Raw genomic sequence first — 23,575 nt, 5'->3', positions numbered from 1 at the left:
TTTCATTTTTTCTTAAAACCGCGAAATTGAATTACTTAACGCTGAACGCTGATTCCTTGCCCAAATGTGGCGCTAGCAATTCGAACCCGATGTTAAAGAATCAAAGCTAACCGTTCTCTTTTTAAATGTTATAATTGATGTTCTAAAGCTTTTTGAGGGAAAAGGGCGGCCAATTTAGCGGTCGAATACATGGAGCTGAATGGCGCCAGTTACAAAAAACGGGCCCCATTTCCCCGGTTAAACTTTTAAAGAATCCCTTATTTTAACTTTTGACCGAGATAACGGTTACTTCTGAAATTTCGACATCTGGTTTGAACCGCTAGCCCTACATTTGGGCGGAGAATGAGCTTTTGGCGAAGTGTAGTTTATTTTGGGAAAGTGAAAAAAGCAATTTACATTTCTGGGGGACACGCTGTATATTAGATTTTTCATCACTCTTGTTGTTTTCCCGTATCATCGTAAGGGCTGAGAACTCAGGTCGCGACCTTGTTTTGGGGGGGCATCTAAACGCTTGTGCATAAAAATTACTTTATTTTGTGCGATGATTATGTAAAGAAATGGCTAGAGTACGTATCTGCATTTTGTCTATGCTAAACAAATGTTTAGTGCTCTTGACATTTTAACGCAGTTTATTGGAAGTTGAAAAGAAGAAGCCATTGTATACCAAGAATTCTATGTTAAGCGCCGCGCAAAAATATTATTTCGCTACTTAATCGAAACTGCTTACTTGACCATGGTCCCGCTGCTGGCAGCTTAAGAAAGCGCGAACGCCCTTTTTTTGACACAATCCACATTTAAACTGCGTTCTGCGTGCTACTCCATGTTTTACTCCAGCGGCGGTGCAACCGGGGCGCGTTTACGAGTTGCTCTAGTGTGTATATATTTCCTTTCCTCACAACGTAATATGGAACTCGCATAGAGACCTGCTGTGTAGTTACGCTAAAGGGGAATAAAAATTACGCAACACCAAAGGTTTTTTTGGTTCAATCCTACACCACCGTAAATGATGACACTGTTAATAAGTATACACTGCGCTCCACGCCAGTGTCACTGATGAAAACTCACCAAGAAAGCACAAGGAGAATGAGGACAAGTCTTGAACCAAGCCGAAGTAATCAACGTTTTGAGTCTTGTCTGTAACATGCAGATTCTTCAACGGGTCTTCAAACACCACCCATTAAAAAAAAATACAAATAAATACTTTATCATCAATGTCAAATATTGCCTCCAATTAGTTTCGTGGTGTATACAGTGGCGCTTATGCATTATGTGCCTCTCACGCGCACTGTTTTCCCCCCGAAAGCCAGAAAAAATGCGTCTGCCGAAAGTCGCCATGAGCAACCAAGTGAAGTGAGAGATCGGTGGGCGACCCCGACGTGTCGAGGCCCTATCGGTTCGTCGAAGAACCGGAGGATACGATAGATAAGGCGACCGGTAAGCACTCGGCGACGTCCGCATACGTTCACGTGATACCTCTATTGTTGTCTCCGCGTTCACATATAAGGCTGCCCTCCAACGCGCTGGCTTCAAAGCAGAGCGGCGTGAGTACCAGGAAGACAAGGTGTTGTGGATCGCTCCCGGCACATCGTTAGGCTTAGCGAGTGAACAAGAGGAACGACGCTAGGCAGAGGCCATCGAGAGACATGGGCACCCTTCAGGAGAGCATGGACAACAGTCTGAGCGCCGTGAGGAGAGTGGACGGCCAGCAGGAGATGCCCGGAGAAGAGGAGAGCTTCCTCTTTACATCGGAGTCCGTGGGCGAAGGGCATCCAGGTAAGCAGAGTTTGGGTTTCCGTGGGGTAGCCCAATGGCTAAGGCACGAAAGTTCGCAGAAATAGAAAAGTTGCTTGAAAATGGAATGCACGTAAAGATTCTCATATCGTTGAGGTAGTCAGCAATTTCATAATAAGCGCTCAGAAGCTTCCTGCTGTCAAAGTCGAAACGCAGTCCAGGTCCAGGTAATTTGATGTCGCAGTTTTGTCTATCGTCAGCTTTCTTTGTTTTAAGTTCAGGGGCCCTAAACTCGTGAAGCGCGAAGTTGGGGCCGAAGTTGAGGGAGCGCACCGATTGGACAATCACGACGATGACTTGGCGCTTTTCTCGCCAACATCCAATCGGCGCGCTCCGCGAACTTTCGGCTCCAACTTTGTGTTTCACGAGTTTAGGGCCCCTGGCATAGAAAACGTTTCTTCGTAACCCTATTCGTGTGCTCTCCAGAAATTGCATGTGCTAACATACGCGCTCTGGGGACTTCTTTACACGTCAAACACAAACTTGCTACCGAAGTCGTTGGAGCCACTGATTGGCCTATCACGACAGTGACTTTGCGTTTTTTTCGCCGACGTCCAATCGGCGCGCTCCGCGAAGTTTCGGCTCCAACTTTGTGTTTGACGAGTTTAGGGCACCTGCACTCTAAAAAAAACCCGTGAGTCTGCTTTCCCGCACAACACTCGGAGAGCCAATCACCACAAGTCACGGAGGCAGCTCAGCGAATGACGATGCCGAAACATATGCTTAGACCAAAAAACGCAGTCTGAGTTATGACATTAAGCAATGCAAGCGTGACGTTTTGCATTGCTTAATGTCACAACTCAGACTGCGTTTCTTGGTCTAAACATATGTTCCGGCATTGTCATTCGCTGAGCTGCCTCTGTAAGTCGCGGTGATTGGCTCTCCGAGTGTTGTGTGGGAAAGCAGACTCACGGGCTTTTTTTAGAGTGTGGGGCCCTAAACTCGTCAAACACAAAGTTCGGGCCGAAGTTGAGGGAGCGCACCGATTGGACAATCACGACGATGACTTGGCGTTTTTGTCGCCAACGTCCAATCACCGCGCTCCGCGAACTTTCGGCTCAAACTTTGTGTTCGACGAGTTTAGGGCCCCAGGGGCCCTAAACTCGTGAAACACAAAGTTTGAGCAGAAAGTTGGCGGATCGCGCCGATTGGACGTCGGCGAAAAAAGCGCGAAGTCATCGTCGTGAGAGGCCAATCGGTGCGCTCCGTGAACTTCGGCCCCAACTTTGTGTTTCACGAGTTTAGCGACCCTGGGGTTCTAAACTCGTCAAACAAAAAGTTGGAGCCGAAACTTCGCGGAGCGAGCCGATTGGACGTCGGCGAAAAAAGCGCGAAGTCATCGCTGTGATAGGCCGATCGGTGCGCTCCGTCAGCTTCGGCCCCAACTTTGTGTTTGGCGAGTCCGGAATACAACAGTACCGGTCAGCGTTCCGTTATCGAAAGTTCGTGCTTCAAAGTTCCATCTCTCTTTAGGCCAAATCGGGCTGGTCAATCTTATCAGTTATTTTCTGTGACAGAAATAAAATACATAAATATAGCTATACTTCGTTTTATCTTAATTCAAGACGCAGCCAATGCTACGCTGATGGGACCAATCAAACAGCATCAAAAGCGCCCCATCATGGTGTTCGAATCATGTTTCTGTACGTGTTCTATCATCGCTGAACCAATCATAAAGTAAAAACACCCAGTGACTTGCGTTTTTGGCGCTGCTTGATTTGTTCCGTTAGCTCGTACCGCCGGCTGTGTCTGGGCTTGAAACGAAGTATAGGCAGGCTTTTCCTTTTTCGTTTTTTACTTGAAGCCTCTGCAAACAGCACGGTTCAGTGAAACAAACTTTTCCCTATTTCCATAACAGCCTATGCCTTTTTTTTTTTTGCGTTGTTGTGCGTACACATGAAAAAAAAAATGCTGCACGCTCGACGGGTGTAGTTTACACGGGTGTGGTTCTATCCCTGGCACCAATTTCCGTTTTTTATTATTATTATTATTTTTTTCATTATACGGATTGACTGGGCTACACATTTCGCGCTTACGCAGCTCCTGGGGTTGGCTGACCCTGTTTTCTAAAAGAACATGTTTTATTTAACTTTTTTTTTTTGTTGCATGGGTTGCTTCGGCGAACTATGTATTAATGTTCAGTGATTTTCATAAAATTTCCACCAGGTACTAAATGTCCACCCGTGACCATGTCTACGAAATATCTAATCAAAATGGTAATTTTCTTTCGAGGAAATGAATTTTGATGTTTACGCGTACACCTCCGAATCACTGGGAGGCAGTCACTTGATCGAATGACATTTTAGCGAACGCCCACATTTCGCCGAATGACACTTTAGCAAATAGTCGGACGCCGCGAAGCGGCGTTTTCGGGTGGGCCAAATGGGTTCACATTTTTGTAATGAGTTGCCGCAGACTGTCGCCGCGAAGCCGCGTAAAGCGCAGCGCGGCGGATGGGTTAACGCGCGCCCCCGTTATTCGCTAAAACGTTAATTCGCTCAAACGTCGCTGTTCGCTAAAATGTCATTCGCTCATGTGATATGGACCCCGAATCACTTGCTGCCGCTCTAGTGGCAACAACGAACAGGCACACTCGTGACGTCAAATGGTGTATCTGAGAGCAGACGACGCTCCCTACTGCTCGGCGTTTGCGGTGTAGTGATAAGTGAGCGTCTGTGGTTTTGCGAAATGCCGCTGGTCTAGGCTGCTTGCGGCTAACGATGAGGGGAATTAGTGATTGCCTGTGGCGTGCAATAACACTACGACGAAATGCAGCGGAATGACATCGTATTGGTTTCCGAACGAGAAGTCTCTGCGGCGGAAGTGGGCCCGAGAGGTCCGAGCAGTTCGACGGGAACGCTGGCTCCTAACGTTCACGTCGTGCTAGAAAACCGTTTAAACCTTGCTAACAAATAAAAACCTTGCTGGTCATTCTGCTTCCAAGCGGCATCTGGGTCTACATGTTAGGGATGCCGCGAACTTTTTTCGCATCGAAGTTTCGATGATCGAATCAAGCGGTTCGAAAGGTTCGAAAGATTTCGATTTTTCGAATTGTCTATATCGAAAATTCGACGGAGGTCGAATTTTCGAACTTGTTAAGCTAAGAAGTTCGACGCTTTTCGAACCGTCGAACTTATTACGCTAAAAAATTCGATCTTTTTCGACCTTTCGAACTTATTGCGCTGCAAGGTTCGATGCTTGTCGAACTTTCGAACTTGACTGACCAAAAAATCGATAAATTTCGAACTTTCGAACTTATTTATTAAGAGAAATCGAAAAGTTTCGAACTTTCGAATTCTGAAAAGTCAGAAGTTCGACGAACTTCGAACTTTTAGGGTAAAAGTTCGACGTTCGTCGAACTTCGAAAGACCGGCGGACGGTTTCATTTGATTTCAAGTAGTGGGGTACATTCGTAATTTTTTTTTTCTCGAACTTTTACACGCGGTGCTGCGTTCCTTACGAAAGACTATGTCGTTTATTTCAATGTTCTGGCATGCTTAGGTTTAAAGAAATAAATCCCCGAAGGGGCGAGGAAGGACGACGGGTTTTTGACGATTATCGTTTGTGCCAGATTTGAAGCACGCTGCAGCCGGAGCTATTTATGGTAGATATGTTATACTTTTTTTAAGAACGATCTATGTATAGCCTAGGTAAGTGCCGTCTTAAGATGTGATTATTGTTATTCAACGTGAGTTTCGAAGAAATGTCCAAACATATATCTGCATGCAATTATGACCTAAACTTGATATTTATTTTCGTCTAAGTTGTTTGAGGTATCGCATTTAAATTAACACCACAGACAGTATATATCATTGCCATCTGCAGAATACAAAATAATATATTTATTGTTTTTTCACGTTAAGGAATAAATTAACTCATGGGAGAAGATTTCTAATAGTGTTCAAGTTCAGCACGTCATTAAAAGAAAACTTCTTTTTCTTTTCGCTTCACGTTCCTGGGACGTGTTTCTTTTAGCCTGTACACATTTTGGTAAAAGAAACTTGTTTCGAAGTTCTGAACCTCTGAATATGCGAGAATAGAACACTTCCGACGAATTCTTTATAGTTTTTTTTTCCTCCTGCTTTTTATTCCCGCATTTATTATTATTATTTTTTTTTTTTTTTTTTTTTATTATCGGCACAGGTGTTTAGGTCGAAAAGACAGCTTTGAACTTCCGAACCACTAAGCATGTGACGAGCAGTGCCTTCTGACAACGAGTTTTTAACAATGACCATCTACGCAACCTTTTATGCAGTGAAGAGCGACAGTAGCTATACATATGCATAAAAAATTTCAGATTAAAAAAAGCTCGACCACGCCCTCTTTCCCCGTATTGTTTTCTTTAACAATCCGAAATACCTGCAAGGAGGCTGAAGCGCCCCCCCCCCCCCCCCCCCCCCCCGCTACCCTCTTTCCCCCCGTTTTTCCTCTTCCGACGCCACTTGTATGGTAGAACGCTCCTCGACCTCGAGTTGTGTCGGCATTTGTGCTTCTTGCGAGGCGATTCCTCCGTCCCAGAAAATAAACCTCCAGGACAATTATAAACTTCACCGGATCGGATTACTACCAGCGTGCAAGTAGGGAGCCTTCATGTGCGCTTTGCTACGTGCAAGGGGTGGCGAGCTAGTTTGCCAGGTCGCTTCAAGGTTTTTCTGAACCTCAACCTCCTGCTCGCCCCTGGCCGTTTCGAACAAAATGAGTCTCGTAAAACAGTGTGTTCGTGCAATCACTACTGCGTGATGCAGGTTAAAAATTATGTTCAGTTTCTGGATGGATATAATGTTTCTTGAAACATGGCATTACTCATACCTGTAACGTCAAAAAGTAAAACGTATTAATTTATAATTAAAAGGTAACGCAAACGTGTTGTGCGTTGTTTTTAACTCTAACGGTAACGCATTCCTCTTATTTCGAGGTAACGTAGGCAAGTAGGGCGTTTCTTTTATTTGCAAGTAACGAGTAACGTATATTGTTACATTTCTTTCGGTAACGCTTACATCAGTGCTCCAGTGCAAATACTATGGTACCAGTAGGTGATCCTAGAGTCCATTAGAAGTTGTGGCTCAGCATTGAACTAGTGTAGAAAACAATGGACACGCTATTTGTCTCTTGATTGACGTCATCGCTTATGATAACGATGAAGTCATTGTTATCCCATGGCATACTCTAAAAGACTGACTCAGATAGCGTGGAAATTGTTCTGACAATGTGATTATCACCATACAATCGCAGCATCATCCGATAAGCTCCAGCAGAGAACAACCAAAGAATGGCGAACTTCGTTCCTGAAATATAACTGACCATTTTTTTTTTTTTAATTTTAAAAGCTCGTTTTGGTTAGTCCACAAAGAATACACCAACTAAAGTGGAATGGTCGTGACTCTCAGGTCTTAACTCTTCAAATATAAAAAAAAAAAATTATTTTTATTTTTGTTTTCTTATGTAGTAGAGGGTCATTTTCAAATTATAACCAAGTTTTATAGATATGCCTATTATTTCTCCTTCTTTCTCTCGCTCTGCTCACGGACATTGTCAAGTAAACCAGATTAGCAACTGGAAGTATGAAAACATGAATGAAAACGGGTGAACCTGTTCAACCGGGCGCCGGTGCCACGTAGCCAGGGTTCGAACACCAACAAGCGGAAACAAAAAAAAAATGCTAATGAAAAAAAAAAAAAAAAAAAAGAAGATACCGGTGAAGTTTAATAGAGTAAATACAAAGCTGTTTCTTTTATATCCGCGAACAGTGTTGCTGCTTAGGGTTGCTGCTTAAGGGACCCTTAAGATGCAGATACTTTAGGAACCTCTTCCGCTGCTTCATACAGTAAGAAAGAGCTATGGTTGACATGTTCTGAAGCGTTCAATTATCTTTTTTCATATGATGCAAATATAAAACAATAAAGTAGTTGAGGGATATCTCGCATCCAATTTTAGATGCAAATATAAAATATTACATGGCAAACAGGAGATGCCAAGTCTAAGATTAAGGCTCATCTGTCCTAAATGTCGTTGGAATTGTAACGAAGGCAAATCACACAGTGTGTGGGTGCATAGCGTGTGCATTACCATGTTTTGTGCACGGAAATTTCCAAGCCTTATTAAGCAAAGGTGGCATGTTGTCTGCGTAATCAAATGAGTATACATATACGGACTTAGCATGTTGGCGCATTCGCGGCCGACAGCTAAATAATGAGTCTACATATCGTCTGGTAGGGTGTGATCGTAACATAGAATAAGAGACTTGTAGCTTTCACTCCCTTATGTGAAATGGTTTATAAAGGGGATATAATTTGTCGAAAATTATGAGTGTACCGATCTAAGGTGCGAGAAAAGCATACATTTTTAAAAATCAGGAAAGGTTCCGGTGAGCTAGAAGGAAAGGTTAATCAGTTGAGCTGGTGAACATTCAACATCGCAGAAACCGGGAAGCAAGGAACAAAAACGGGTTTCCGCGATTTTGAAAGGTATTTGTAAATACTTAAAAAAATAAAAGTTCAAGACATAAAGGAGTATATATCGCTCTTTGTAACCAAATGTATACGAGTGCACTTTTACATCAACAAAGCTGCGTAGAAAAACAACTGTTATCGCACTTCTGCCGCCGAATATTAATTCGTTATATTGGCCAAGGCTAGTGCAAATAATGTTTGGCCAAGATCGATGCAAATTGTGAAAATGATGAAGAAAAAAACAAAGGTGCACTTACGTCATAGAAGCCTGCGGTTAAATGAAGACATAATTGTTTTCAACGCAGACAAGATGTGCGACCTCATCAGTGACGCCGTCTTGGATGCCTACCTGGCCAAGGACCCGGAGGCCAAAGTAGCGTGCGGTACGTACACCTTTGACGCGAACGAAAAGTTCCGGAAAAGACGAGTCGCGACCTGTCTCTTAAAACAGGCTAACCCCACATTTTTCATGGTGGCGTTTTTAGAGTCCGTGGCCAAGACGGGCATGATTCTACTGGCCGGGGAGATCACATCTGTCCACACCATCGACTACCAGAGGGTAGTTCGCGATACCATCAAGGAAATCGGCTACGACGACTCCTCCAAAGGTGCGAACAAGATAAGGGCGGATAATGTTCGGTACAAAAAGACGAGCGCATGGAGCGCGAGAGGCGGTAACATATGGATGCCCGCGAGCACAGGCAGGCGGAACAGAGTTGATGTTTCAAAATAATTAAACACAAAAAAGTCGTAATTCTTTTTACACCAATGTTGTGTTTATTTTTCAATTATATGTTGAAGCTACGATGTCTTTCTTTTACTACTGATTTTTTTTTTTTTATTCTTGGCAGGCCGTTGTTTAATGGCCTCGGAGTATGTCTCAAGAAGACTAAAAACATACGGCATGTCGAGCATGCTCTAAATTTAAGCTTTCTTTACAGCATCGTAAAACGCAAAAGAACTTTGATGCGCGATTATCAGTTAAATATAGATCTGGACCGCATTATTGCATAAAGAAATTGAGCGGATGCGAGATAAGCTGCACCTCGAGGGGACGGCTCTGTTTTAATTCGGAAATAATGGTTGGTTAAATAGGCTGTAGGGAAAGATGACGGGTGCATGGTAAAGACAAAAGCTCATAAAATGAAAAAGGAATAATATGAGTCAACGCAGTAAAACACATCAAAGTAACATCCAGATAGTAATATACAGGTATTTTTTGTGGCCCCTCAATTAGGGGAGAGGAGGAGATTTCGAATATCACTCACATAGAGTTAGATCACTTATCTTCGGTTTAAAATTGGTCTTCCCTTCAATAAGATCAAAAAAAAATTTAGCCACATAGCGTGGCGCGCAATTTGCAGTCTATGAAGTTATGTGCTTTCCAAGAACAACTGCGCCTCGGGGTTCTCTAAGAAAAATGCATAAATAAATGGAGCAGTGAGCAAATGAATTACTAAATCAATGAATGCACAAACGTTCGTCTTTACTCGATCGCAGGTTTCGACTACAAAACATGCAACGTGGTCATCACGATTGAACAGCAGGCGCAAGAGATAGCGAGGGGTGTTCACCATAACCGACTGGAAGACGACCTTGGCGCAGGAGATCAGGTGATGACTGCCGCAGAATCCGCCATTCCAAGAGTATGCGGTGCTGATTATACACTTGCGTCACAAACGCGTCAAAGTCCCAGAGAACGAGCCGTATCCAACTGACCGTATCGACGCTGGATGGAAGCCCCCACACTCTAAAAAAAATTCTGTGCGACTACTTTCACGCACAACACTCGGAGAGCCAATCAGCGCAACTTACGGAGGAAGCTCAGCGAATGACGATGGCGAAACATATGTTTAGACCAAAAATCGCAGTCTGAGTTGTGACATTAAGCAATGTAAAACGTCACGCTTGCATAGCTTAATATCACAACTCAGTCAGCGTTTTTGGTCTAAAGAGATGTTTCGGCATCGTCATTCGCTGAGCTGCCTCCGTAAGTTGCGCTGATTGGTTCTCCGAGTGTTATGCGTGAAAGTAGACGCACAGACTTTTTTAGAGTGATGCATCGGCCTCAGAGAAACAAGATTGAGAGACCCTGCTTTTGTTCCCCGTATAAGAAAGAGCGCAGTCGAAGGCCCCAAGACGGTAGACTACACAAAAACGGACGCACCAGAGGACGCACGTACAAAAAGCGCGACGTCGCGGTGAATTCACTGCACCTGATTGAGTTAGCCAGTCAAAGCAGACGCACGACAACAAGACAAGGTGATAAACGCCGTGACGTTGCACTTTTGAGGCAGCCTGATTGGCCCCACCGACTCGAGCGTCGGCTGACCGGAGCCGACGCTACAATCCGCCAATCAAACAGAGCCAAAAGTGCTTCGTCACGGCGCCAGTTTTCTTTGTGGGTTCGCCATCACCAGCTAAACCATAACGCAAAAAAAGAGAGAGAGAGAAAAAAAAACAGCCTCTCAGAGCTTTCCCGCGACGGGAACATTCCCGAAACCCCTCTTCTCCCCATGTGCAAGCGGATCATATCACTTAGCGTGTACATAAAGGACGGTGGCCGCACAGGTTTGGCTGGTTACTTATTTATTCATTATTTTATTTGAGCACACTGCGACCTTAATTGAGGTCCTTGCAGGAGTAGAATCCACAAGTGAAAAACAGATAAGTATAGTGCTAAGAATAAACAAGAACATACACAAAATAATGATTCGCCAGCCACACATCAAACAAAATCAAATTCCACAATTTCTAAAACGAAGTCGTTGTACTGAAGCGTACGCGTAGATTTATAATACCGTTCCACAAATCAACCGTGCGCGAAAACAAGGAATTTTTAAAACAATTAATATGAGACTGAAAGGGTGCAATGTTTAAAGGATGGGATCGCCTAGTGCGCGTGATGTCTCAAATTGAAATGGATTTCATGCACTCAATGCCATTATCTTCATTAACAATTCTATGTAGCATTTTCAACAGACAAACGACAGAGACTCTAGCCCTGTTGACATAATGGATGAAGGTGAAAAGTGTCGATCATATATATTGGAAATAAATCGGACCGCCTTGTCCTGAATAGAATCGATAAGATTAGTGTCATTTTTTAGCTAAACGTTCCGAATTACAGAACCATGCTTCAGAATTGGCCTAAGAAAGGCTCTAAAAGCGGTTCAGTCGACCTCTTTTGCAGAACATTTCAACGTACGTACGTTTAACACATCCTAACTTCCTGGGGGTGCGAGGGCGAATAAAGTCAACGTGCCTGTGCCATTTAAGGTTAGATGAAAAATTTATACCCAAATATTTGAACTCATAAACTTCCCTTAAGACTATCTAATCAATGCCGTAGCTAAAAAAATCAAAGGCGGTTTCGTATTCGTAAACCTCATGAACACAATCTTTTCACAGTTGATTTCCATTTGCCATTGCTTGTTTCAATTAAAGAAGCGCGCGAAGGATTCATTAAGTAACAGTTGATCATCAACCGAATTAATATCATTATAAAGGGTGTGGTCTTGGGCATGAAGGCGAACTTTAGCTGGTATATTTTCTACAATATCATTAATATACAGAGGAAATAACAGAGGTCCTAACCCCGGTCCTGGTGATACACTTGAACTGACCGTAACTTCTGCAGAAACAGCATTACCAAACAAAACAAACTGTGACCGTTTTTTCTTTTTTTTTGTTTCTTTTTATAATCAGTGATCTAGTCGAGTGAAACAGGATTTTTAAGTATAACTTTCAACTTCAAAAGTCGTTTAGAATGCAAAATTTTATTGAATGCCTTCAAAAAATTTATGAATTTCGCCGTCAACCTGTCCCTTTTAATTCAAAGACGAGGCAATATCATGAGTGAATTCCAGGAGTTGCGCGGTGGTTGAAAAATGACGACGAAAACCGTGCTGTTGTGGGCAGATGATTGAGTTGCTTTCGAGACATTCAGAAATATGACTGTAGACTATATGTCCGAGGAGCTTACTAGAAGGTATCAATGAAATTGGTCTGAAACTGATAAGGCTCTGTTTGTTACCATATTTAAAGATGAGAACAACTCTAGCTGATTTCCAAAGTTTAGGTACGAATCCAGAAGAAAGATACTTCTCGAAGATTAAGGTTAAGTATCTCGATGTCCAGAGAAATTAACAATGAAGAAATTAATTAAGAATACCATCAGGACCTTAACCTTCCTTGCAGTTCATTTTTAAAAGCCAATTGTGGACCCCACAAACATTGATCAGGATGTTTTCTAACGATGAACACGAGAACACCGAAAATATTTTGTAATATAAAAGGATAAGTAGGTTCACAACTATTAACTTTAATAAATACAAATTAAAAATATGCAATAGAAAAATTATAAATATATACAGGAGCGGAGGCACATTGATCTTGAACAATAAACTGTGTGAAATATCGTTTTTGGGAAGGATAGATCTCCAAAACTTAGCCGGATTTGACTTCATATATTGAGTCAGCGTTACATTAAAATAAGTATATTCTGCAGCTGTCCTTTTTTTACTAACCTATTCTGTAAGCTTTCAAACCAGGTAACATTCATGGGATTAGTACTCTGCCTCAGTTTCCGATTTCGTTTCAGTCTACAAGTTAATTGCAATACCTCTCTAGTAATCCATGGCTGAGCTGGATTTGACTTTTTGAATTCCGTAACAAATTGTTTTATGCAGTCTTTTACTAATAAACTAATAAACAAAATTTGCTAAGCTGTCAACACTAGAGTCGCGATTTAGAGCTTCGAAATCATCAAAGCCAAAACTAAGCTCATCAAGAATAGACACGTCCTCAACTCTATTAAAGTCTATAACGCTAACAATCTCGGGATTTGTGTGTAAGGCACGAATGTTGAACGTTACAACAACAACTCTGTGGTCTCAAAAGACTTACTACCCTTTCACACTCGTAAGCAAACTCGGTAATGCTTTGACTAACAAAAGAAAGGTGAAGAATTGAATGATCTCTTGTGCAATCACTAACAACTTGATCTAAATCGAATGACACAGCAGTGTCAACAGGGGCATTGCATTTAATTTTATAGCGACTACCAACCATTAGCGTTTCCCAATTAATGTCAGGTGCATTAAAATTTCCAGTCAAGACAAATTTGCTGCTGCCAAGATTATGCTTTAGGATGTAATCGTGAATATCGAAAACAACCTGAGGTGTAGTACGGGAGCTCTCTAAACGGCCCCAGTAGTGAGCGACGGCGTGGCGCAACACCTAGCAACCGAGGTGCAGTGGGGGACTGCGGGACTACATATTTGGGCCGCGGGTAGAGTGACGCGAGGTGGCGTGTATGGGCGGCCCAAGGTGGGTTAATATTCTGTAATGAGCAATCCGCAGACTGTCGCCGCAAAGCTGCGTGAACGGGGGGTTACACCAGTGATACACCCGCTGTGCTTCCCTGCTCGGCGCCGAAATTGGCGAAGGTTGTACGTCGCCGGCGATGTTCGGTTGCTAGGTGTTACGCCACGGCGTCGCTCCCCTACAACCAGCCAATCCAGTGCGTCATCCATTGCTATGCGTCCTAGTGCCAAGCGTCTCGTAATACACGCACCCTGCCGCCATATGTCGGCGCTTGAAGAAGGTGTTTCCTAGACAGTTTTCACAGCCAGTGGAGCTGCGGCGCCATCCCGTGGCGACGTTGCGAACATTACATACGTGTTCTCCAAGCCAGTCCAAAGTCAGAGCGTATACCAGGGCACTAATGATAAGGCCTAAAAAAACAGAGCATGACCACGGAGACATAACTGAATGCACCTTTTACACAGGACGGCGCCATTTTGAATTTCGGCACTTACAGTCTGGGCGCAAACATTGTTTTGCCGTCGCCACGTCAATAGACTAGATTTAGTAACCCATCTACCCATTCTCGTTTTGCCTCCTTACTTTTTGCAGGTTTAAATGTATTATTTTTTTCATTGCCCGTACCAGATGTGCCTGCCAGGTGGCTGGGGACGAGAGCAAACGAAAAAGGTCTATACGTGATTGGTTCGGTGATGATAACAAACATAAAAGAAAACAAGCGGCATGACAGTGCACTTTACTGCTGCTCGATTGGCTTCAAAGGATGCTAGTATCGGCTGTGGTCGGACTTGGGGCTGGTTGAAACATACAGCACAGCGCCGAATCGGAAACAACGCCGATGCAGCCCTGACATGCACGTGACTTATCGTTGATGTGGTTCCACGCATAGAGTTATTATAATGTACGCTAGAGGTTCAACTGGCGCTAGTGTCTATGCGACTTCCATGACGCAAAATGAAGCAGACAGCAACCAATCTACTTTAGCGGTGCTCCTGTGCATTCCTATGGGAAAACGCGCGTGCATTTTGTCTGTTCGCCGAAAAATAACACGGAACACTTTGGTTATTTGAGTCGTACCGAATATCATGTACCTTGATTAACACTGTAAAAGTGTAATTGCTTTAGTTAGCGCATTTTTCTTCATCAGTGAACGATATTTAACTTCGCTACATTTCAGCCCCAAACGTGTGTTCCGCAGCAGGTGTGTAAAAACAAGCGACGATTCAAAGCAAAATTATAATCGAAACGAACATCGAGCGTGTTCAAGGCTCGCCAACATTCCGGTGACGCTTGTATATGGATAATATGCCAGTGCAGTACGTCAGTCTATGAAAATGATCCCGTCGTGCATGAGCGGATAAAAACATTCAAAACAAAGAATAAAGTCCGTGGGCTATGAAAGGTGTCTCTTCGTATTGTTTTCTCTGTCGGGCAGCTTTTATCGCGCACTTGTTCTCAAAGATATCTAGCGCGCGGGTGATATTTTGAACGTAGAACAAGCAGCTCCGCTCAGGGCAAAAAGAATAAAGCGGTGCTTACTTATGTAAACTCGGAATAGATTACGTGGCCTTCAATTTAGTTTGATCGTGCATGCACTGAGTGTTACTGATCCAGTGTTAGTTCTTGCCGCCGCTCTTGATTTTCCAGATGTGCTTCGTTCGTTTGGCATGTATATCACCCATGCTGAAATCGCCGACACCGCGCTCGCGCTAACAGTGTCCGACAGTGCACATAAATACACGTACGAAGCCGTTTTAGCACCGTTTTTAATGCGATGAATTCGAAAGAAAAGCGCCGTAACTGACCGATTCTTTCGTCGGCCTGACTGAGAAATGTTCCGAGCTACCTAGTACGTACGAATTATTCGAGATATTTGCTCTTATGATCGAGCGCAGAGAGAAAATGCACTCGCTTTTTCCCATAGAAATGCATTACCGGAAGTCAATTTTCGACTGGTTGCTGTCTGCTTCAATTTGCGTCAGCACACTAGCGCCACTTGAACCTCTAGCGTACATTATAATAACTCTATGGTTCCACAGCGGTGCACGTGCTGCTCTACAGTGGTGAGCGGCGATACAGCGCCGATGCATCGCTGCTAAACCAACAACTCGGCACGGCATCAGAGCCACATCCGCGTCTGTTTCAGCGCCGATTCGGCGCAGCGCTGTATGTGTGCGAACTGGCCTTTGGAGTTAAACAGACTATGAAAATCTCCTTGCACACATTTCTCCTGAGCTTGTTTCGAAGTAATAAAGTGACGAACAGCTTTTGTTTCCTTCCCAGGGCATCATGTTCGGCTACGCGACAGACGAGACCCCGGAGTGCATGCCGCTCACAGTGGTCATCGCGCACAGACTCAACCAGAGACTCGCCGAGCTCAGGAGGAACGGCACATTCTGGTGGGCCAGGCCGGACTCCAAGTCGCAGGTAAAGTTAATATATATATATATATATATATATATATATATATATATATATATATATATATATATATACTTTCTTCTGAATATGACAACCAAAAACTTCAACTTCACAGTTACGTCATAAGCGCCCGTAAAATACTTACTGTTTCCGGTCCAAGTCGTAGGTAAGGTTGAAAATATTGTACTCCTGAATATGGCCACAGAAACAGTGAAACGTCACGGCGACATCATAGGCATTAATGATTGAAAACGAGCGTGTTGGTGAATAGATACGAGTACATAAAATAATAAAACATCGAGGACTGAGACAAAAACAAGACTTCTTTCACGTAAAAGAGTCCTGTTTTTGTTCCCGTCCTCGAAGTTTTATTCTTTCATGTATTTTTGTCATAGGCATCCATAAGAATCTTACGTTTTCCGGACTAAGTCGCACTTAAAGTTAAAAATATTTCTTTCCTGAATATGGCGAGCAGAAACCCTGAAACTCCATAGTGACATCACAGGCATCCGTAAAAATCTTACTGCTTCTGGTCTAAGTCTAAAATTGAAATTAATTGACTCCTGAATACAGCTATCGGACATCTCAACGGTGACATGCATATATGCATCTGTAAGAACCTTACGGTTTTCGTTTAAGTCGCAGGTAAAGTTGAAAATATCAGATTCCTGAATACGGCTACCGGAAACCGTAAAACGTCACGGTGAAGTTACAGATACGCGTAAGAATCTTACGGTTTCCGGTCCCTCGAGTGACTTAGTCATGAAAGCCTCCGTTTAACTTCAGTATAGTCTCGAGTTACGGCTAATGTGCGAGCGGCTTGATTAGTTGTAGTTCCGGTGAACATTTAGAATTAGTCTTGAGTGAATTAGAAGTGTGGAGTGTTCTGAGTTCATTGAATTAGCGTGAATGCTGCAATTTAGGCGTGTCAACGAACAACGTTCGGCGAGCAATTTGGACAAATCTAATTTAGACAAAAAAAAAAAAAAGAAGCATTAATGATCATGAACAAATCTTAACTATTTTTTCTACGCAGTCATGGAACGTATATCAACGAATTTCGCTTTAATCGACTCAGCATGATTTCTGAGGCAACATGAAAATGTAAAAAATAAACCCAAAGGGTCTTCAGTTTGTTAAGTAAAGAGAGTCGAAGAACCAATACCTAATTAGAACATAAAGAAGGAAAAAATATGAAAACTTTTTTTAACCTGCTAAAAAAAATACATAGCAAATAACAGCTAATTAGTGTATTGTACCGGTAGCGAACAGGTTGAAAAACGGTACGTCCCAGCTAGATACCCACCAAGAGTCTCTACATTGACTTTGCTGCTTTACTTTAGTTCTAGCAAGCCCTATTCCGAAAATAAAATGTGTAAATATACGAATGCACTCGATTTTCGAAAGAAGAGTAATTAAAATAGTCATATACATCCCTTTAAAGGTCAACCAACTTATCCAATCGATCACTATTGTAGCAGTACAGCAGCGCGGCTGTCTTTAAGCTCAAACAAATTTATTTTCGTTGTCAACTAAAGAAAAAAGCAAGTTTCACGCATTGCTTATATTCTACACGATGTAGTTCTTACAAAATTAGGTCGTCAAAGAGAGCAAACTGTGCTTTTGCCTTTGAAACATTTACAGCCTCCACATATTTTAACAATATCGTCCGAACGCCAAAAGGCCGGTAGATCAGCGCCTGATCGCGGCGTGAAACAGCAAGTCAGCGAGGATAGGCGTGTGCCTTCTGCTACACGCCCGTAGTCTCGCTGACCTGCTCTTTCACGCCGCGTTAAGGTGCTGATCCATCGGCCGATCGACGTTCGCGCGATATTGTTGAAAAATCTGGAGGCTGTACGGTTTGTGAAATAATAAATTACTGATAATAAATTCACGTACAAGTACTTTACTTCTCCAATAAAGGAGCAAAGTAGTAACGCGCCGCGAGACGTTGAACATTTTTCTACTACGCTTCTTCGAGTGAAAACAAGCATAGTAATCCCAAATGAAGGCCCCTCACCGAAAGAATGCCCACCCAATTTTTTCCACCACTTGTCTCTTCACTGTAGGTGGGCGTTGACTTGGGATTTCAAGCTACTTCAATTTCCGGCTAATAGTTATAAACGTTTCTCGGTAAATAAACAAAATCCCGCCTAGTGTTTTGTTTCTCGTCGTAAACTGACAGAGCTTTGGCCTCGACGCGGTGCAGGTGACGTGCGAGTACGCATTCCGCAACGGCGCCACTGTGCCCAAACGGGTACACACGATCGTGGTGTCCACCCAGCACTCGAACGACATCTCACTCGTGGACGTCCGCAGTCAGATCATGGACAAAGTCATCCGAGACGTGGTGCCGGCCAGGTACCTCGACGAGAACACCATCTTTCACATCAACCCGTGCGGGCCTTTCACCGAGGGAGGGCCCATGGTACGTCGCGCCAGTTTGGGTTCAACCACAAGTGTTTTATTTTGGAAGATCAAGGAACTGCTTGCCTTAAGTAGGCGAGCAGTGTTGGGTATTAGGTGTCTGGCAGACAGCACGTCATAAGCGATGTGTTCATCCGTTGCCTCTGTTTCTCGGTTCCTCGGGATTTTTATGCTGTGGAAACCGTAAAGGCTACGGTCATACTGCTAACACATCGTACAAGAGACGTTTTACAGACACTGGCTGAGCTGTGTTTCTTTCTTGCGTGGTGGTCATGTCACAATGTTCGAAGCATACATGTTCGGAGCATACATATGCATGAAACCAGCATACTCCGTACATGCTTCAGGCGCATCCACAGATAATTATGTCATCACGTCCATAGCGAACACCATGTCTTTTGTATGAGGCAGGGTCAGTATGTCTGTGGCTTAAGGAGGAGTACACACACGTCATTCTGCAAAAAATCCTTTGACCTAATTAGATTACATATTCGATATCTTTATCCGGCAATCTACATACTCCTCTGTTGTTATTTCGCTTATATTTTGCTTTTTTTGTTGTTGTTTTTGTCTCAAGACTATGAGCAAAAAAAAATCTATCTACTCAGGGTCAAACAAATACTATCGTGGTTTTGCCACTGGTTTCGGCTACCGGCTTTCTTGTTCTTTCTTGTTTTTTAAAGAACAATACCGTCAGTGTTAGAATAAATCTAGCTTCCTGCCAACTCTGAAATGTGTATGCATTATATGCAGATAATAACTTTGGAGTAATCATGAGACATCCACCTAAAAATAACGCTAAAGTTGATCTCTCAAACGCGCTAAAATGGAGGACACAAGCCCCGAGAACACCGATATTGAATTTAGATGTTTCTAGCGTGAAATGGCAAAAACAACCGAGTTCCGGAGATCTCACCACGAAAATGGTTAAGAATGAAGAGCCTCCCCTACATACGCTCCGCCATTTGGTTTGCCCCGTGACAGGGTGACGCGGGCTTGACCGGGCGCAAGATCATCGTGGACACGTACGGAGGGTGGGGTGCCCACGGAGGGGGAGCCTTCTCGGGCAAGGACCCGACCAAGGTGGACCGGTCCGCAGCATACGCCGCCCGCTGGGTCGCCAAATCCCTCGTCGTGGCGGAACTCTGCAAGCGCTGCCTCGTCCAGGTAAGCGTCACCCTTCCCGGTTGTGCAGATCTAATAATCTATTGTAGCGGTTCTCAAACATTTGGCCGTCACGAACCCCTTGACAAACTCTGAGGACGTTCGAGGTCCTCCAGTGCATTCTGCACCAGAGGCCTTGTGCATAAGCAAACGTTTTATCTGAGTTTTTTTGTTGTTTCTTTTTCGCGCGGACTTTATTTGTTTCCTAGGACCCCTGCGCATGAGCAGATGCTTTGCCTCACGCGAATCTGGTTTCTGCGCATGTGCAGTGCCCACACCCGGTGGGGGCCAACGCGGGCTTGTTTATAAACAGTGTGTTGATGTATAATATAATTACACGCAACAATTAAGGTGTTGCCGCTAAATCTAGCAGGGAAATCTCATTTTGTCGTTATATTCAGTGAAAGGTGTTTCCTCACTGAATTTATCGTAGAAATTGAAGTGCATAATTATATGCACCAATTTAAGTTTGCCTGCTGCATTTAGTAGGGAAACTGAATTGGTAATGTTTTATCAGTTCAAGTTTTTACAATAAATCTATAAAAAATGTGTTTAATATTTAGCGGGAAGCGGTTCCCCGTTAAATTTTGCTCGGAAATAGAATGAATGATTATGCATCATTTCAAATTTTCCCACTATATTTTGCGGGGAAATTACGTGATTTTACTTTTGTATTATATATTTCAATTACTAGTTTGTTCATTTTAGAAAACTTATATAAAACAAAACATTTCGCTTAAAAAAAAGATCACAGAAAATAGAGCCACGGAATGCACGTCCATCATCTAGTCAGTGCCTTCAGCTTTTACTGTAATTCTGTATGAAATATCGCTTCAATCTGTTCCAGTTGTCGTACGCCATCGGCATCGCGGAGCCGGTGTCCATCTCCATCTTCACGTACGGTACGGCCACCAAATCGCCCAGCGAACTGCACAAGATCGTCAAGGAGAACTTTGACCTTCGACCTGGCAGGATCATACAGTAAGTGAAGCACACCTGCTGGCGGGACTCAGTGGGTCAAGATTCAGACATGTATTGTAGAGATGTAAACTCGAACATGATTCAGATCTCGGCACGCAATACACAAACTACATTTCATGCTCAGGGTGGTGATGCAACCCTATGCAACGATGCAACTCTTTTCCATGGTGCTATTGGAAGCTTTAAAAGTTCCAATAGCACCCTGCGAAAGAAATTAATCAACCTCAGCTATTAATCGGTGCATTACAATTAAATTACGTAAACTAGTTGCTTCTAAGATCCCTAAAGAAATCAATTTTATATTCTTTAGTATGAGTGAAAATTGCCGGAGGTGTCAAATGAACTTTCCAACATCAACTTCGGTTGCTCGTGTACCCGTTTTGGAAAGCTCCCAGCACTCTTGTTTTATTTGCAAGTTACAGCGCAGTGCTAGTGCAGAGTCATTCGAATATTCTACGTAAACCGCGAGGAGCTTCCCTATTTTCTTAACGGAGTTCGCATTTCAATTTCCCGCCCTCTCAGATCTTCTGCTTCACCGTCTGCATGTGCCATATCTTTCAACTTCTTTCGTAAACGCAGATGATTCAGATTTCCGTATCTCATTCCACATGGTCACGAAAGTGCTTCTTTGTATTTTTATGGATCGTGCAGTTTATACACTCACGTTGTGGTATCGTAAAAAACAACTGCTTTAAAGATTTCGAAGGAAAGCCCTAAGAACACAGCTGGGGCAATGGATAAACAATACAGCTGACCTGTACAGTCTCCGGCGATATGAAAGACCCACTGGGAGCGCGTGGCCGAGGCAGTGGCTGGCGGGGGCGCTACGAGCGCTCCGGGCAATTCCATTCTGCTTCGAGGGGAGGACGCTCATTCGGGGCTCAGCACAAACTGATAAGCGCGTGCTTTAGCTGAGCCCCGAGTGAGCGCCCTCCCCTCGAAGCAGAACGGAACTGCCCGGAGCGCTTGCAGCGCCCCCGCCAGCCACCGCCTCGGCCATGCACTCCCAGTGGGTCTTTCATATCGCCGGAGACTGTACAACCTGCTTGAATCGAGTGTGCTCTGGTTACGAAGCATATTATAATCATACGCTTGTGCTTTAAACTGGAATCATGTATACTTGGTACCTTTATTCGGTAATATTTTGCTTCTGCTTCATTACCCTCGAATTCTCAGACGCTTCTTTACACCTTCCGTTTAATTCCGATTCTGCTTCTCTTTCATTTTCTTCGCGAAGTAGAAAAACATACTTCATTCAAGTGATTCTCGTAGCCTCTGAGAATAAAAATGCACGGCAAATTGGTAGGCAATAGTGTTGTATACGTGAAACGTTCTAGCGTCACAAACGTTTAGTGGTACTCTAAATTTTCCGTATGCATTCAAACGTGACTATTAGGGCAAATAGTGTTGTAACACAATTGCCTTGATAGTTGTTCTTAGAATGAGACGATACTACCGCTAATCCAGGTGATAAACCTGGCGATCTTCCGGAGCCTTCTATACACTCTCGAGCTCCTCTTCCTCAGTGAGCACAGGCGGATGAGCTCCTCCTCGCCTACCCCTCTGGTCACGGGAACTCCCCCGCTAAGCAATCAGCATCGAGCTTCGCGGCCACGCTTATCAGGCTACACGAAATGCGGAGCAACTAGCCAAAGAAAGTTTCACGTTCATAATTCCTCACACTGCAACAGCTTGAGGCGCGCACGCCTGTCCCCCTCCTTGGGTGCCAAAGACCCGGGGATGAATGCGGTCAATCTCCACCACGGCACTCAAGTGCACGCAATTTCTTTAGTTACAGCGGAGCACTAAAAGTGGAGCAGAAACCTAATCACCCAGCTGACCTCTCTTTAATTCTCATTCAAGTAAAGAAAACTCAATCGTCACACCCTTTCACTTTTCTTTTTTTCCAGAGACCTGAAGCTGAAGACTCCCATTTACAGAAAGACCAGCGCCTACGGGCACTTCGGACGGTCTGAATTCACCTGGGAACAGCCCAAGAAGATCATCCTTTGAAAGGAGAGACCATTTTGATGCCCTTCTTGCGGGCATTGAAAATCTGTCCGAATAACGGAAGTACGGTGATGAACGTTCTGGTTCTACAGAACTGAGCGCACCTCTTCGGGTCTATGTTGTTTTCGGGTTCAGCACGAGATTTTGGTCTACCAGGTCAGAATTGATCCGTGCACTTCTTTGAGAGAACACTGCCGCAAACTAAAGATGCAATAAACGTGCCCAAGAAAAAGAAACGATTCTGTCACTTTTTCTTCCTAAGTGCAAAGCATATATATACGGCCAGCTTTTAGCTATTTCGTGTCCGCGACTGAGACGCAGTCCAATTCTTGCGTCGGGACTTTTTTATTTTTTTTTTTTTTTTTTTTTATTAGTCACAACGTATGATTGTGTTTTATCAAAGAATATTTGAAAACGTGCCTTGGCCGAGTTATCCTGAGGCAAGAGAGGTAGCGGTAGGAGGACTATGAAAGTTAAAGGGGTCATGAAACGATTTCCCTACTTCTGCCTCCTTAGCTTTAATCCTCAACTCAAATGCGAATTGTGGAATCACGTCGTCGTGACATTCTTCGGCACCGGTGCGATGACTCCTAGCTTCCACCGTGCTTTTTATGCACACCATAGAACTTGTCATTCGCCAGTGACGATAAGTTCTGTCAGGGCGCTCATTGGTCAAGAACGCGAATCCAAATATTCGCCGACGGATTGATTGTTGACGAGCGCATACGTCCGAGTGACACAGTTCTCGCGTCCAATGCGTGAGCTGGGCTCGGCTGACGTCAGGTTGGCTCTGCTGACGCGCTTTGGGGACCGCGGATGTATCATAGTGAAAAGACGGAGAGCTTTCGAAGGAAAGAAGGTACAAAATAGTCCGCTATATTTTCAATTGTTCGTACCGAAAAGCTGGCTTTTGACTTTCTACCCTCTTTCTTTTAGCCAACTACACGATATGCGATTAGTAAAGTCATAATTTAAAATTATTTATCCCAGCCCAAAATTCGCTT

At 43.7% G+C, this 23,575-nt stretch overlaps 1 protein-coding gene across 2 annotated transcripts; it reads left to right on the top strand.

The window, feature by feature from the left end:
* The first annotated feature begins 1,444 nt into the window (after positions 1-1,444).
* On the top strand, positions 1,445-22,807 carry LOC8041891 (S-adenosylmethionine synthase). Of its 2 annotated transcripts, XM_002415057.5 has the most exons (9): positions 1,445-1,773; positions 8,546-8,623; positions 8,726-8,848; positions 9,741-9,853; positions 15,852-15,995; positions 18,199-18,417; positions 19,401-19,583; positions 20,428-20,561; positions 22,472-22,807. In XM_002415057.5, the coding sequence occupies exons 1-9, from the start codon at positions 1,644-1,646 to the stop codon at positions 22,572-22,574; spliced, it is 1,227 nt and encodes a 408-aa protein (XP_002415102.1). In that variant the 5' UTR covers positions 1,445-1,643; the 3' UTR covers positions 22,575-22,807. The 2 variants fall into 2 exon arrangements, with proteins under 2 accessions (XP_002415102.1, XP_040360091.2); XM_040504157.2 differs by having other exon boundaries at positions 1,515-1,773; positions 8,546-8,848.
* The last annotated feature ends 768 nt before the right edge of the window (positions 22,808-23,575 follow it).

Source organism: Ixodes scapularis, unplaced genomic scaffold (assembly GCF_016920785.2).
Source record: "Ixodes scapularis isolate PalLabHiFi unplaced genomic scaffold, ASM1692078v2 PGA_scaffold3__209_contigs__length_174095766, whole genome shotgun sequence".
NCBI classification, from domain to species: domain Eukaryota; kingdom Metazoa; phylum Arthropoda; class Arachnida; order Ixodida; family Ixodidae; genus Ixodes; species Ixodes scapularis.
This window is presented reverse-complemented; position numbering and strand designations above follow the sequence as displayed.